This window comes from Manacus vitellinus, unplaced genomic scaffold (genome assembly GCF_001715985.3).
Source record: "Manacus vitellinus isolate BGI_N305 unplaced genomic scaffold, ASM171598v3 scaffold_10_pilon, whole genome shotgun sequence".
NCBI classification, from domain to species: Eukaryota; Metazoa; Chordata; class Aves; order Passeriformes; family Pipridae; genus Manacus; species Manacus vitellinus.
In genome coordinates, this window is record NW_021938838.1 from 10,846,396 (window position 1) to 10,862,656 (window position 16,261).

Consider the following 16,261-nt stretch of genomic DNA (forward strand, 5'->3'; position numbering starts at 1 on the left):
AATGTGCTTAAGTTGTGTGAAAACTGCAGTTCAGGGTTCTTCATCACTTCCTTGAAAATTGTATAAAGTGTCAGCCTCCAGTGGTCCTGTTATATCCACTGGGAATCTGCTGTCAGTTTAAATTGTTCCCCAAGGTTCATTCTTCTGGTACTAAAATGGTAGATGAGGGGAAGGAGGTGTTTCAGTTTCTGGGGCAGTCTCAAACCAAACTCTTGTCCAACTACTTGATGCTCAAGAACTACTTCTTCCCACTGTGATCCCAAGGTATTTCTTTTTGGTGGCAGGCACTTTTGGTGGTTAAGTAACCTAGGCAGCTTACTGCCATCTGCACACTGCTACATGAGGTATTGAAAAAAGTGAGACAAAGATCTGGTCCAAAGGGACAGCATTTTAGTTACACAATGCACTGACCTTGCCGTTGATGTCATCTGAAAAAGTTCCTGCTCGTAGTTGCTCCACACAACATTTCCTCTGCTGTGGTGTCTCTGCCTCTGGGGTGGGAGAGCCCTTCCTGGGTTAAAGTATTCTCTTTTTGTCTTCCTCTTCTGCCCAGCAACTTACCAGGGTCTTCTTTGAAGAACAAGCTTTTGAGTCTAAGCCAGTGTAAAACAGTGCCTGGAATAGCCACACAATGGAAGTGTTTTTGAGGAGTCTGTATTCTGGCTCAGTTCAAAGGCCTTCATTTCAGTGGCATTGCTTCCTGGCTCAGTTAAGCTGCAACAGCACGTTGTCGACACTTTTGTATCTGCTGCTGCTTTTGCAGCATTTGAGAATTTATGAGGGTTTTTAATACTGGATAGATCGTTAGTTATGGAATATAAACTTTTACAGCAGCTTAATCAGGCAATGACAACATAACACTGAGATTAGTGGTCAAAATAAAACGTAATTTATCCAGAAATTGCAGTACTGGATACTGATTTTTTTTTTTTTTTTTTTTTTGTTCCATGGTTACAGAGAGATGCCACATCTAGGTCACAAGAAACAAAAGAAAAAGTTTGCAATATCCTTGCATAACTGTGATATCAATAGTTTTGAGAACAGAAACGTAAAAGTGTCTTCTGGAAAACCTGACATGCATTACTCAAAAGCCATTTTAATAAATAAAGGCGTTTGTTTGTTTGTTTGCTTACTTTTTAATCCCTTCTTGCAGTCATTAGAATTCTGCCGCTTCAAATTTACTGTGTTAATAATTTTTTTCCCCCCCTCCTTTTAGGAAAATTTGCTTTTATCCATCCTGCCAGCTCATATCTCTATGGAAATGAAGTTGGCAATCATTGAGCGACTGAAGGAAACTAATGATAATAGGCAAATGCATGACAATAATTTCCACAGTCTATATGTAAAAAGGCACCAAAATGTCAGGTAAGTGGGAACTCTAGAAGCAATTGTATTAATACAAGCTGCTGATTCCTAACAGTGCATATGGTCCAGTGAAATTAAAATTTGGAGGCAGATTTTCAGGCTGAAGTGAACTTCTCTCCCGTTATAGGAAGAAAATGTCTCTTGAACTGGCAAGCTGTCTTCTAAATCAGTAGAGACACTTGAATCCTTTCTTCTGGAGTTGTTTTCCAAAGATACAGATGCTTTCTATAAAATGCATTTTAATATTTATGCTGACTGTGGAATTGACGTATCTTCATATTTCACTTATCCTGTTTTTTCCTTTTGTTCCTGTCTAGCATTCTTTATGCAGATATTGTAGGATTTACTCGCCTGGCCAGTGACTGCTCTCCTAAGGACCTTGTAGTGATGTTGAACGAACTTTTTGGGAAGTTTGATGAGATTGCAAAGGTAGGTTTACAGTTTGTGCTGTAGAATAAAAGCCACCATTGGAAAGAGAAGTCTTTCTTTCACAACAGGAAGCACTTGGGTATTAGTGCTTCTGAAATCCGGAAGGGAAGGCTGCTTTGGCTTTAAAACTGACTAGCAAAATCACATTAAAACAAAATTTAAAACAAAAATGGGAAATTCAGCAAGTTGTTACTGTAATTCCGATTCTTAAATTTGAAGGTTTGTCTGTATTGCTCAGGAAACTGTCTGATGGTGATAAATGATTGTAATAGGGCTGTAGGAGCAGCTTTGTTGTGCTCAGCTTGAGGGACTGTGTATTGACTCCACAAATGGAGAACTCTGACACACATTTAAATTCATCAATTCAGAGGCAGCAGACAAAGAGTCCTTTGGCTCAGGAGTGTTAATTACTAATGGATACTTGCAGGAAAGTGTAAGAATGGGAAGTAGCTTAAAATGGTCCCTACTAAGACATACCATCAATAGTGACCCTTCAGGCTGGCAGTTCTTACTGCTTCCAAATGCTCCTGGAGGTTAATTTCTTTGCAACTGTAATCACAAACTCAGTTTATGATTTACATATTTGTATCATTTACATATTTTCATGATGATTTTTATTATTCTTTAAAACTATCCCCAATCCAATATATATGTTCTGATATATCAATTGATTTTTCTGTCAGTATTATGATGCATTTATGGCTTTAAGAAAATAAATGCTGCATTTTATTGCATCCTATGAGACTTCAAAAAACCAAATACCAACCCAGATTCTGGTTTTAGAAATTTAGCATTGGTAAAGCATTAGTCAAGACTGATGACTACCTATCAAATCTTCTCATTGTTAAAAGAGTTTGGTTAGATTTCATAATTGGTTATATCTGGATATACTGAATGAAAATTAGAAAACTACCGAACTTGGAGAACCTTGGGTTTGTGAAATTCTAAAAATTCTTCAGAAAAAGTGAGAACTCTAAAATTATCAATATAGCAGAGGAGTGAAATTACTTTAATTTAACCTTTGTGGATGTCATCTAATAAATTCTTAAATCTACCACTGATTAAAACCTCTCTTAAATCCTAGTTAACCTTTTTGACTAAATGATATTGCTAATATTTGCATTTATATGAATTCAGTTGCTGTTAAATCTTTAGCTACTAACAAAGAGAGTCATAACTAGCTGTATTGCAATTGTACAGTTCCAAAGCAGCTGTTGAGGCAAAATAAACCATGTCATCTTAGTTGCCAAATGCCAAATTGCTTTTAATGCCGAAGTAGAAGCTGAAGTTAGACATTTGGTCATTTTTTTAACTGTTTCTCAAATACAAAGATAGTAAAGATTCTAAATTTTTTATGATATGTTTTAATTTCTCACTCCTGTCTGCAAATTGCCATGTTTAATTGTCTTTAGTGAGTCAAAGTCTTTTGGATTTAATGAGTCAAGGCCTTTTGCAACTCTGTGGTTGAGCTGTGAGAAGAGGTTGCTGCTTTTTGTGCTATTTTTGTTCTGCCAGGAAGTATTCTGTCATCTTTTCCATAATGTACGAATGTTGTGGGCTCTAATTTACCTAATAAAAATGGATAGCTAAACTGGACACTGAGCTGGATACTGAAGTCCAGCAGCTCTAATCTAGGGCTGTGTTTCCCTGCTGATCCATCTCAGGCTGTCACTTGTAGCAATGCTCAGAACCTACTGGGATGGATTAAGATGGTAGAGAATGATGGATGTTCGATGTTCCCTTAAGGTTTTGACTGATGAGGGAGAACAGCTCAGTTTGGTAAATTGCTGCAGGTTTGGGCTGATTTTGGAGTTGATTTAGGAACTGCTGGAGTGTTCTTACAGCAGGTAGGGTTGGACAGCTGGTATTGGCTGGCCCAAATTAAGCCATCTCTGCTTGTCAATCAAACATTAAACAGCCTTGCAGGATTAGCCCTGGCTTGCTTGAAATCTTTCTTCAGGTACAACTCTTCAGTAAAGTGTTAACAAAAGAGACAGTATGAGAAGCTTTTTGTTCTTCCTCTTTCCTCTCTCCTACCAGTCTCCAACAAGCCATATCCTCAGCTGCACAGTTAGGAAAAATTTTTTTTTGTGGCCATATGATATCATGGGTTTTTTTTATTAGCAATAGCAAACTGCAGGGTGCCAGCTTCCTCTTCAGCCATATTTGAAACAACAAAATAACCCCATTTTGCTTTTGTACAGCTACTAGGTTGAGCATCTTAATATATGAGGCTGCCCCACAAAAACTGAGGAAAAGGTGAACAAGCTGCCCATAATTCAAGTGTTAATAACAATGAAGATTAAAAGATAGATAAGTAGATTTGATCCTTTAGATGGTAAATTCTGTGAGTTTTATTTTAATTTATAGTTTTTAAACTGCACACAGTTCCAAGAAAAATGTGAGAAACAAGTAAGGTGATTTTATTTCAGAAATTCTTGAAGTGGTTGTTTCTGTTGCTCTCCAGTGAGCAGTGTCTGGGCATTCAGATGTGGGGAAAAAGAAGGAAGCTTTACTTCAACAAGGATTCAACAAAACCTTACTTTCTCAAACCACTGGCTTTGGTGCTGTTAGCCTACTTGGAGTTCATTTTCTCCTGTTAAATATGTTTACTGTTATTTCACAGGAGAATGAATGCATGAGAATAAAAATCCTGGGAGACTGTTACTACTGTGTCTCAGGCCTACCTGTGTCCTTACCAGTTCATGCCAGGAACTGTGTTAAAATGGGACTCGACATTTGTGAAGCAATCAAGTAAGTATTACACATTTTTAATGAGTCAAGATTATGAATACATTGAATAAAGTAATTCTTAGCTTTCTTGTCAACATTCAAAGTGTGTTTATTAGCTATAATTGGGTAGTTAGGCATTAGGTCATAAGTTTGTCTGTTCTCTTTGCATTAAGTGTATAAGCCTGAACAGATCTCCAGTAGGAGGGAAGAAAATGAAAAGTGTATCTCCTGCTCTAATACCCTCGTCCCTCCACAGGAAGGTGAGAGAAGCCACAGGAGTCGATATCAACATGAGGGTTGGAATTCACTCTGGGAACGTGCTGTGCGGGGTGATCGGCCTGCGGAAGTGGCAGTACGACGTCTGGTCACACGACGTGTCCTTGGCCAACCGCATGGAATCCGCAGGAGTTCCGGGGTGAGGATCTTCCCTCTCGGTGCTGATTCACTCTGTCATGGGCCTGGAATTTGTAACTGTGCCATGACACAAATCCTCATAATGGGATGATGAAAATAGGACAGATGTGTACTCAGCAGAGCTGTTAGATGTTAGTCTTTTCTGACTGTGTTTTCAATGAACTATAAAATTCTATTCTTAGGCAAGTGACTGCTTCTTGACCTTCCCTTCATTGGAGAAGTGTGTGTGTCTTCAGCAGTGCATTATGTTGACTTAGTTAATCCATGTTGTGCACAGGGATAATACTGCATTTGTGAGTTTAGCTGAAGAATAGATGTGCTGCTTGGGTCAACAAGGCCAAGCTGCTTATTTACCCAGTGTTTCTGTTAATGTATTGATCAGTCCTACTTGAATTATACCAGCTCTATATTCACCATCCCCACCCCCCAAAACCCACAAACAACTCAGAAATTAAAATACAGCCTGGTGTGGAGTATCCAAGCAAGGACAGTCTGGAGCTGTTTGTTGTTGCATTTTCTCCCTGTGTAGCATCTGCCACAGGCAGAACGGGAAGGGAAGTGGGTGGTCTTGAGTGGAAGAGCCGAGGCAGAGCAGTAACATAACTTGCCATGTGCTCTCAGCAGTGCAAGGACTGGGTCTGAAGCTGATACTCGTGCAGGCCTTTTTAAGATGCTCATTGAAAAGGAGAAATATAATTATTTTAAAAAAACAGTAGCATTTTGCATTTTCCTCATTTAGGAAAGTATACTTTTTTTCTGTTTTCTAAGTTGAGTTTAGGGATTAGAATAAAAAGACCATTATAAGGCTTTTCCTTTTTCCATTCCCGAATGAGACCCTGATTTTTTCAGGTTCTTGGTGGTCTATGCAAATTACTAATTTTTATTTGAATGGCATACATGTGGGTATATATTTAAGTACTAAAGTATTGGTTTCTTTTGGAAAGAGATTCTCACCAGTGGCATTGTAAGATTGCTTATTATTTCTGCACCTCAGACAGCTTTTAAGTATATGCTTGTAACTCAAAAATTAATTCCTGCCAAGTGATAAGGGAATATGAATATCAAATTATTTTCTTACGTTGATGACCGAAACAGAAAGAAAACTAGTTGGAGCTTAGTTAACAATTGCAATACCAGTAGGGTTGAGTCTTTTAGTGTGTTGATTAAGCAAGAATACAGAGTTGTAAAGTTTCTTTTGTTGGTAAAGCAAACGACACGACTCTGGCATGAAGACATACTTTCTTAGTCATGTTTAGGACCATTGCCTAGCCTTAACAACTTGGATTATTTCCTTATGGTCTTCATGTTTGTATTTGATAAGCTGGTAAAGAATTAAGCTGGTTTAGGTTGTCATGCTGATTCAGAAATATTACACTTAATACTTTCTATATACCTTTCTAGCAGTAGCTTATCTTGTGTTTCAAAACTTGCCAGAGGAAACACCTTCCACTTTTGGAAGACTGAACCTGACAGGGAGGAAGGCTTTTAATTCACAATGCAAATGTTATGTTATCTTTGATTCCTGCTTTGCAGAAAAGTGATATGTCAGGGATTCTCTATTCCAGTGTTAGGTAGTCCTGCTCCTTTGGAAGCAGAAGTTTTGCCATTAGGAGCCAGATAGAGGTTTTATTTAAAATAGAAAGTATATATATTCTGAGTTTCTATAAATGAAGAAATTCTAAAGGCTTTTGAAAGGCTGCAGGAAAACTTCTAGCTTTTTAAATATTTTCTTTCCAGTGGCAGAGTATCCTTGTTCACCTTATTTCTGATTTTAAAAATTATTTGCATTCATAACAATATAATGTACTACTAAAGCAGAAGGGAGTAGCATAAAACCAAAATTAAAAATTCATTTATGACCAATTCTCTCTACTGTGCATATTCCTGAGAGAACAGGATATGTTATTCTCAGGCCTGTCAGCATAGGCAGCTGGGTGCAGTGTGCTGGGTGTTGTGTCCCAGCATGACAAGTGCAGCAGTGCATGTCACAGCCTGCCTGTGAGAGGCAGCTTCAGTGAGAGCAGCTTTTGGTTATGTGCTCATCCTGGAATCCAGTGAGCAATTAGTAACTGCTGAGAAATCGGGAAAGAAGTCTGCAGTATGATCAGAAATGTCCCATGACAGTGTGTGATTTGAGGAGGAGAGAGGAAGCTTGGTAAAATGGAGAAGGTGGGGAGTGAGCAAATGCAATGCCTTTTGAGATGAGTGGAAAAGCACGGAAAACTTGCTGCAGTGCATGGTTGTGTTTTAAGGCTCAGTCAATCACCCAGAATGCCCCAGTCTCTGTGGAAGAAAATTATGCTTTAGAGTAAACTGTAAAATTTCAGATTTGAATGTTCACCTTGTCTGCAAAACTGTGAAGTCAAGGTAACAATTAACCTTCTTTTTTTTTTTTTTTTGAGAAAAAATTATCAATATACAAATAAAAGCATCCATCATCTGTATTCCAAAACTCTTACCTTTTGGCTTGAAGAGTATTGAAGAATTTTTTTTTCTTCCTTGTTGGAAGTCACGGCCAGTAATCTTCAGGTCTTGGATAAATAATTGTGCAAACCTACATACAGTATTAAGAAATAAAGGTGGATGGGAGGGTGATTCCCTTACTCTCTGTAGTTAGGCAGGAGTGCTGCACACTGTCAGCTTCCATTATGGAAATGTTCTATTCCCAGCCCTGAGCTAGTGGATTGTAGGACTGACAGCAGAGTTTAACCCCTCTGTGCCAAAGAAAAATGAGAAAAGCATGAGAAGATGAACAATGGGAAAGCAGAACATAAGGAATTATATTTTATGAACACACGGAAGTCTCCTGTTGAGAAATTATGTGGAAAGACTTTACTCATAATCTATATGAAAAGATGTAATTTGGGGTACTGAAGGAAATGATATTTAAGGGAAAGTGTGAATGGGTACAGAACAATACTAGCTGCTCCCCTTAGAAGTGTGTTGGTGGTGTTGCTGTGTCATGCTGTCCTCAGATTGTTTCAGTCAGAAAACACAGACTTTCAGAATTATCCTCCTAGTTAACAAAAAACATTTTCCACCCTTTTTTCCCCACAGACTTTGAAACTGTCTTTTCCCCTTCCCGTGCATTTCTAGCACAAGACAGTCCTCGCTTGTGTTTTGTTGGTGAGTTTTCCCTGCAGCTCTCACCATCTGAAACAAGCTGCCTGTGAGTCTGTCTGGCTTGCCTGTCGTCAGATCTCCTTTGATCACATTTCTTCTTCTTTCTTATATGTCTCTGCTTATTTCAATTTAATTTTATACTGATAGGATCTCATTACAGGAAGTGTTTTTCAGCATGTTTGCTATTAAAGATAGGCAACGAAGAACTGCACTAAAGGATTGCAAATACAATTTTAAGTACTGGCAGGATTTTGCAGTGGGCTGCCAAAGCAGGAGATGGCTGAAAAGCAGAAATGTCAGCAGTGGCCATTGAAATGTAAATGAAATGCTTAATGTGACCTTTCTGTGAGTGTTTGGGTCTCTTGTTCTTTCTCCCCTTCTCAGCCGTGTGCACATCACTGAAGCAACATTAAATCACCTAGGCAAAGCTTATGAAGTAGAAGAAGGGAATGGACACCTGAGGGATCCTTACCTTGAATCCATGAATATCAAAACTTACTTAGTAGTTGATCCAAGGGTATGTGTATGTTTTTAAACATATATATTTATTCAAATATGTACATACATTTTAAGTACATAGGTTTCTGTGGTGCATACAATATTTTTGTTCAGGAACAGAATTAAAGTGTGGTGTAAGTCAGCTGAGTAGCTTGGATTTGGGAGTTCAGATCTGAAAGCATGTCCTGATGTTTTATGACATGCCTGTTAGCTTGAAGGTAATAAGTGTTACGCTGAAACCCCTTATGTGGTCAGCTTAGAATAAAACCACATATTTGGCTATATATTTGCCTGATGAGTGTGTCTCACAAGTCCAGGTCAAAGGTGGGATGAAGTAATGAAGTAATACCTGTACTGTGTGGCCAATTTCAGATAAAATATTCCCTGTAAAATGGCTTCTGATATCTTCCTCACTACCTTAAAAGTAAAGTTCACCTTCTTTTCAGGGTGTAAAGGTAGCAACTGTTGGTTGCTCCTTTAGAGCCTGGTAACTGCAAACACCTAGAGCATTGTTATTTTGAATCGGCTTGTGGTTGATGAGTAAAGTATTTCAAATGAAAAAAGAATGCAAATGACAAACTTTCAGTATAGAGCCATTTTAAATTAGAAATAACTCCTATCTTTAAATTAGAAAGAATCTTATCTTTGTTCCTTTTTCCAGCATTGCACCCCCCCTTCATGTACACAGCTCATACTCTCAGAATGAGAGTAAGTCTGTTAAAAAGGTCTCTGCTAACTTGAAGATGCTTGTGAAATGTTAGAGGCTAACAAGTCACTGATGTATCAGGTTATTCTGTAGTTTTTGCTTCCTTGTAGCCCTACAAGGGTATTGCTGTATACCCTGTCTACACTGCCTGACTCAGCACCCATGACATAGGGATATAATCTAATGTGGAGTCTGTAATTTGTGGGATCTTCTCCTAACCACTCTTTTGATACACCCTTGCTCAGGAATCTGGAATCTTTTTCCCTGGTGTTGTGCTGACTGCAAGGAAACTTTATCTGTCCATAAGATCCTGAGATCCCTTGCATCATCCTGAATAAACCTGGAAGTTTAACTGCTGCTGTGTTGCAAGTGAAGGCTTGTAAAGGCAGCTGAAGCAAATTCATTGTATACACTGTGATTTCGTTTAGCTCACATTAATTAAATGAGATAAAGGAATTGAGGTTGGCTGACATGTTGCTGATGTGTTTAGAGTCCTACTAAACAGCAAGACTGTATAGTCTTAAACTACTCTGTTTTCTAAACGAGTGTGTTTTCGTTTTTCCTGTTAGTCCAAACAATGCATATCAAATAATCACCTCCCTAAAACAAGAGTTAATGACGGGCTGAAGATGAGAGCATCTGTTCGGATGACACGTTATTTGGAGTCCTGGGGAGCAGCCAGGCCCTTTGCCCACCTGAACCACAGAGAGAGTGTGAGCAGTGACTCTTCAGGTTCACAAGGAAGGCAAAGAAAGGTGAGGCCTCAAGTAGCGATTGTCAACCTACAGCTGCAAACTGCTCCTGCTGTCTGTGGTGTGAAACTCAGAATATGACATGATTTTTGTGGCTCAATGTCTACTGTTACTCTTGGTGTTAAATGTGTACACAGAACTGAGAAGGTATCTGGGCATCACCTCTTTCTGTTGGAACTTAACAATACTCAGACTTTGCCAATCTCTAGCATGCTACAATCATAGTAAACCTTATTTTCTTAATTTTGTTTAGGAAATACCCTTGTGTTCCACTGGGCGCCAGAGAACAACTGATAGGTTTGTCAAGTACCTTCTTTGTTTTTTAAATACGTGCTCCTGTGCTCCTCTTGCAGTTCAGTGTGCTGTAAGCATGTGATCTTCCGGTTGATTAATCACTGTGTGTGTGGTATTTCTGCGTTAGAAAGGTTAAGCTCAATCTTTGGCCTTTAAAAGTTCTCTTAGTTCATGGTTGTTATTGTTAGCAGACTGTAAAAGGAGCTTCCTCCTTCCTTGTCTTGCTGACCCCTCAGTCACTGAGGTTTCGTTTTGCTCGATGGGCTGCAGCAGGATGGAAGGGAGTTGGGAAGGGAGAGCCCTAAGGAGCAGTGGAAAACAGACCAAACCAGCTCATATACTGTATATTTACCTGCTTGTGCTACCTCAGCTTTTAGTCACTCACAGATGCCAGACTAGTTTGTAATATTACAGCACAGAATAAACAGTTTTAAATAATATTATCAGAAAATATAAATATTACAAGTAAGTATATATATTTTTCAATATTTTGTTTAGTATTATTAATATATGCCATTATAGTGTAATAAAGAATTGGTACTATATGTATAAATGCTTACAATTGTTCCTCTAGCACTGAGTTAAGTAAGGAGCTGAATCATACTCTCAGTTTATCAAAACATTGTATTGAAAAATGCACGTTTTGAGTAACTGGAGAAATGCCTGCTAAAGTGCCCATCGATGTATTTGCTTGTCAGTTTTGGAGCATTCTTGTTTAGTTTTTCCCTGGAAGCTTACCCCACCGATGTGCTGAGAAAGTGTGCTCTGTAGCCATGAGTTGTTTCTGAATAGCTTTTGTGACAGACTTCGTTTTGTTCTCAGAAATTCATCTCAGAAGGGAAGGATAGAGGAAGATATTTATGATGAAATGATGTCAACCATTGAGGGCCTCAGTTCAACTAAGTATGAAGTATTTTATTTTTTTCTAAATCTTTTCTTTGAGATTAACCTGCATTTCAATTTAAGTCTATATAAAAAATACACTTACCAAAAATGAAATATTACCAGGATTTTTGTCTTGCCATTTTTTTTTGGTCTTTGTTTTTTACTTAACTCTTTTTGGTTTTAATGTGAATATGAGAGTATTACTGCTTTATTACAGCAAGAAACCAGTGGTTTTTCAAGCTGTTCAGTGGGGTGTAGTACTGAGAAACAGCAAAATCATTGCTTTGTTTCTTATGACTGTTCCAAAGTAATGAGCTGAGCTGCAGTGTAGGATGAGATAGAAAGTTAATGTTTTTGTTCTCCTTATTAACATAAGAAGTGTCAGGAAATGGGGTGTTGTCCTGAACAAAAACTATGTATAAAGTCAAAACACAGTTTTGGACATAATAACAATGTTGCTCTAGTGTCTGGTTCGCTGAAGGCAAATGGTCTGTTAGCTGCAGGTGGTGCATTTGACAGGAAATTTGCATTTAAAAGCAGACAAACACTGGCAGTGGTGGTGGGTTTTTGCTTTGTTTTAATATAAAATACAGTATTTAAATTCCTATCAAATGTAAAACATTGAATTTGAGAAGAAAACCCTCTTTCTTTCATCTAAATTCTGTCAAGACTGTACCTCAGCTGTTCCTCATAGAGACCTGATATTATTTAGGGGAAGTTTTTGGAGGCTGTGAGCCATCTCTAACATCTGCTATTATACTTTCCTATTTGTAAACCTTAGGGAAGGTTTGGAGTTACATTTTTCATGTAACTGGCAGGTGCTGCTGTGTGTGAGGGCCCTGGATCTGCCTGTCAGCTCCATAAAAACATAACCGCTCATGTGTTCCGCTGTGAAACAGAAAAACCTTGCAGAATGTCAAATGTGTGTAGGAGAGTGGCACCCCCACCCTGGGCACTCTGGAGTCTCGACCACAGTGATGTTTTTGCATTGTGTCCTTGGCCTGCTCTGTGCTCCTTGTAACACGTGTCTCTCTGGGTGCAGCCCCTGGTGTGGCAAATCTGATGACTTCTGCGGATTTTCACTGATTTTTGCAGAACCTGGTCTCGAAAAAGAGGTTGGTAAGAGCAAAAATAATCATTTTTGGTCTTTCATTTGTGCTTCAGAGCAGCATAAAAATGTGCTGGAGACTGTTTTCATTCTGAAAGTGGGTTCTGGAGGTGACTGCACATCCGAAGAGGTTTTTGGTGACTGGTGGAAAGCAGATTGCATGAGTCGTTTGAGCTGGTCATTCTTCCTTGAGAATGTGAATTCTGTAGATTAATGGAGATTGTCTCTAATCTGTGGTTAAACTCTTGCCATAAGGGTGTTAGTGGGAACTTGGCAATTTTACTATGTAAACTACTACTCACAAAAATAATGAGATTTAAGGAAGAAAAAAAAAAAGGATTTTGCATCCATAACGAAAATACTTTGCTTTCTGTGGTTGTTTCATTGTAGATGTAATGCTGGTATTTGTCAGGTACAGTGTGCTTTTTCTGTTTGAATAACTGCTCTTTAATTTACTGTGCTGTGGTGTACTGTACTGCTGTTGCTGGTGTGGGTGTGTATATACACTTTAGGTTTACTTCTCTGTATGTCCTTATTTTGATAAGGATTTGGACTGTGAGTATCTGTGAAGTGCTGATTTACACACTTGTTGGATTTCCATCTAACTGGAAATTATCCTTTTGGACTGGGATGTTTTTCTTGACAGGTTTTCAAATGCTTTTCTTTTTTCTTTTTTTCTTTCTTTTTTTTTTTTCCTGGTAGTTTTCTTTTGTTCTCTTTCAGTGCTAGGTATATTTTTAACAGTACAGTATAAACTTATATATGTGTGTCATCACAAAAATGTTCTAGAATTGAAAAAGCCCCACCCTGGAATTCTCCTGAACATTTATCCTGGTCTGTGTTTCAGTATCGCACCATTCCTATTCTAAAACTGAAGAGTTACTTCGCATGTGCCAGTTTTGTGTTCCTCTGCATATTTGTGATACAGATGCTTATCATGCCAAAGTAAGTGATGGTATTTTAATTATTCATAGTTAAAATTAACCAATAACTGAAGTGAAACTTGTGTGCATGGAACTTTTTTTTTTTTTGGAGTTCCTGAGAGTTTATATATAAGAAACATAAACTTCTTAGGATTAATTTACCCTTTGATAAAGGAGTGCATTCATGTTGTTGGCATAAGAGCCTTGATATCAGTATGAAAATAAAACAGAAATATTTCTTTAATATTTAGTTTGCTTAGTACACACAGGGATTTGGTCAGCTAAGTGAGAAATACTATTTTATAAGAATAGTTTGCTGTAAGCACTTCGAGCGGTAGGAAAATGGGACGTAGCTAAATTATGCTCAGTGCTCCTTTTGTCTTCAGGGCTACAAGGAGGGAACTTCTGAACTGCTTCTCATACCTCTGAGAAAGCAGATTCTTGATAATCCTGAAATTTAAGGCATGTTTGTTTCTCATGGCTGCTGCAGTGGAGTTTACCTGTGCTTTATGCACAGGGCAGTGGTTTGGGACATTAGGGGTAGAATCTCTTAAAGTAGTGATTGTGTAACAATAACCTGTGTAATGTTTTGATCATCTAGTACTATTAGAAGAAGAATGATATTTAAACCTCTTGTGTTTAATGTTTTCTTTTCCTCTAGAACTGCAAAACTGGGAATTTCCTTTGGAATTGTTGCAGTCATCATTGTGCTTATTTTATTTCTGTGCTTTGCTGAGAAATGTATGGTAAGTTTTGTCTTTAGAAAGTTTCCTGGTTTTGGAAGAGGATGGATATAATTTAGCTACTTGGTCTATCTTTTAGGATGATGAATTAAGGTGTTAATTTCAACAGGAGTTATAGGAGTCTTGAATCTCAGGTTACCAGAAGATTCCACTGTCTGAGATACATTTTCATGTCTGAAAACTTGCACTGTAATTTGGAATTATTTGGGTGCCAGAATAGATGGGTAAGAGGCAGGAGGCAGGGTTGGGTTTTTTTTAAATTATTTTTATGTTTATCAATGATGGTAATGTTTTTTGTAAATACTGATATTTTCTATACTGGAAACAGTGTTAAAATCAAAATCAGTTTGAATCAAGATTAGTTTTCATAATAATTTATAAAGTGTAATGAAAATTACAAACATGTGAATAATTTATTGGCAACAATTTAATAGCTGTTAGAATTCCAGATTCACCATTACATCGATTAGGACACTTTGCATTTGTAGTTACTTTTTCGTTGCATTATTAAATATATGCCATTACTGTTTAAAAATATATAGAGACACAGCCCATAGTGACATAGAGTTCAACAGTACAAAGTAAAAAGGTCCTTCTGCAGTTCAAGAGAGAAGGGATTTTAGAGAGTTCCTTACACTCTCAAATCTATGCTGTGTTAGATGAGGGGTAGGAGGGAATTCCAAAGTGCTGCTGAGAACATGCCACCACCATCCTGCTGGGGTGATGGAGGTCTCCCAGGAAAACTACCACAGAAAGAAATGGTCTCTTAGAGAGCCAGGTTCAACCTGTGTAAAGGAGAAAGAAAAAAAAGATAAAACTGCAGGGGATAAATATTTATGATTCATTTAAAAGTATGGTTAGATAGATGTATGGATTTTAGGTATGTATGGTGGGTTTTTTATATGTATATGGATGGATTTTTGCATATCTGTCTAAGTAGGGAGAGAGGTGTGTGTATGTACATGCACGTATGGTTTCTACATTGTAAAAACACATGGAGAAAAAAAGAAAATTCCAAGACTGCAGTTGCATCAGACTTAAATTTTGTGCTGGGAGTGTTTTGCTATAACATCCTTGAATAATGCTTGCAATCATTAAAAGTATTTGCTTTACTGGATGTTTTTCTCTTTAGCAACAATGGAAGGATATAAGGATGGCAAGAATGGGACTGTCCATGATTGTTTTGGACTCGATCACCTGAAAATCGATGTTCCAAATATAACATTATAACTCTATTACTAAAAAAATACAACATAAATTGTCACTGCATATTTATTAACTTTTCTCTAGAACTTTCAATCAGATCATAATTCTGTATTTTTAAAGCACAAATCCAGAAAATTTTAGCACCCACTCTCTTTGAAGTAAGGAAGCATTTTCTCTGTTTTCTGTTGGGGAAATGTGTTAGGCATTGACTCTGAATGACTGGATTCAAAGCTTCAAAACAGAATTCCAGTGAAGACTTTTGACATTCTCATGGAGAGAAAAAATATTTAGAAATATTTCTTCCCACGTATCAAAGTGTTATCCGTGTTACTGAAACAAATTAATGTTGTTTACAGAAGTGCTGCTCAGATCAGTGGCCTTTCCTGCACCATCTTTGTGCTGTCTCAGAAAAGGTGGAAACAATGCCTTTACTTAGGCTTCCTTTAGCAGTCATCACTATAGCTGCCTTGCTGATTATAGCCATTTTTAATCTGGTAAGTAATCACATTATTCTGTGACCTATTGTAACATCCACAGTTTGAGTAACTTCCTATGTTCTTTTCATCAAGTATCAGCTTTTTGCTGCTTTTGATTTGCACAGGGCATGATACACTTAATGCATGAGGTTGTGTAAAGCCTTTCAACTGCTAGAACTGGAAGTACATGTGATAGACTTCAGTTCTAGTTTACATCACCTTTTCTTGCTTTCAAGATGGCATTTATAATAACTCTTGATTGTAACCCTCATCACTAAGATGGTCTTCCTTTTTATTTTAATGTGTCTTTAAATGTTTGGCTGTGGCAGGTGGCACTTTAAGCAGTTCACTGTGGTGTTTGCACTCACTGGTAGTAATGTGAATAAGGGAGAGAAGAATAGAGGTTGGTTCTCTTTTAAGCAATACTGCAGAAAATGCTTAATTTTCTTTTGTAGGGTGTTTTTCCTGCTGGCTTGGGTCCTTGAATTGACTCACAGTGGTGTCATGTGAACACCACCAGAGACAGCCTAAAAGAAAACAGGAACAGCAGCTGTGAAACTGGGGGGTGAGACAAAACCATGTTTGTGCCAGATAGCTGTTAGATTA

At 37.8% G+C, this 16,261-nt stretch overlaps 1 protein-coding gene across 1 annotated transcript in view; it reads left to right on the forward strand.

The window, feature by feature from the left end:
* Window positions 1-16,261, forward strand: part of ADCY7 (adenylate cyclase 7) — a 41,044-nt gene that overhangs the window by 14,413 nt on the left and 10,370 nt on the right. The window contains exons 6-17 of the mRNA XM_018084975.3: window positions 1,217-1,365; window positions 1,683-1,794; window positions 4,421-4,548; window positions 4,784-4,942; window positions 8,449-8,581; window positions 9,838-10,023; window positions 10,274-10,317; window positions 11,137-11,217; window positions 12,242-12,314; window positions 13,155-13,252; window positions 13,892-13,976; window positions 15,536-15,673. Of these exons, the coding sequence (XP_017940464.1) occupies window positions 1,217-1,365; window positions 1,683-1,794; window positions 4,421-4,548; window positions 4,784-4,942; window positions 8,449-8,581; window positions 9,838-10,023; window positions 10,274-10,317; window positions 11,137-11,217; window positions 12,242-12,314; window positions 13,155-13,252; window positions 13,892-13,976; window positions 15,536-15,673 (1,386 nt within the window). The remainder of the gene's footprint in view (window positions 1-1,216; window positions 1,366-1,682; window positions 1,795-4,420; window positions 4,549-4,783; window positions 4,943-8,448; window positions 8,582-9,837; window positions 10,024-10,273; window positions 10,318-11,136; window positions 11,218-12,241; window positions 12,315-13,154; window positions 13,253-13,891; window positions 13,977-15,535; window positions 15,674-16,261) is intronic.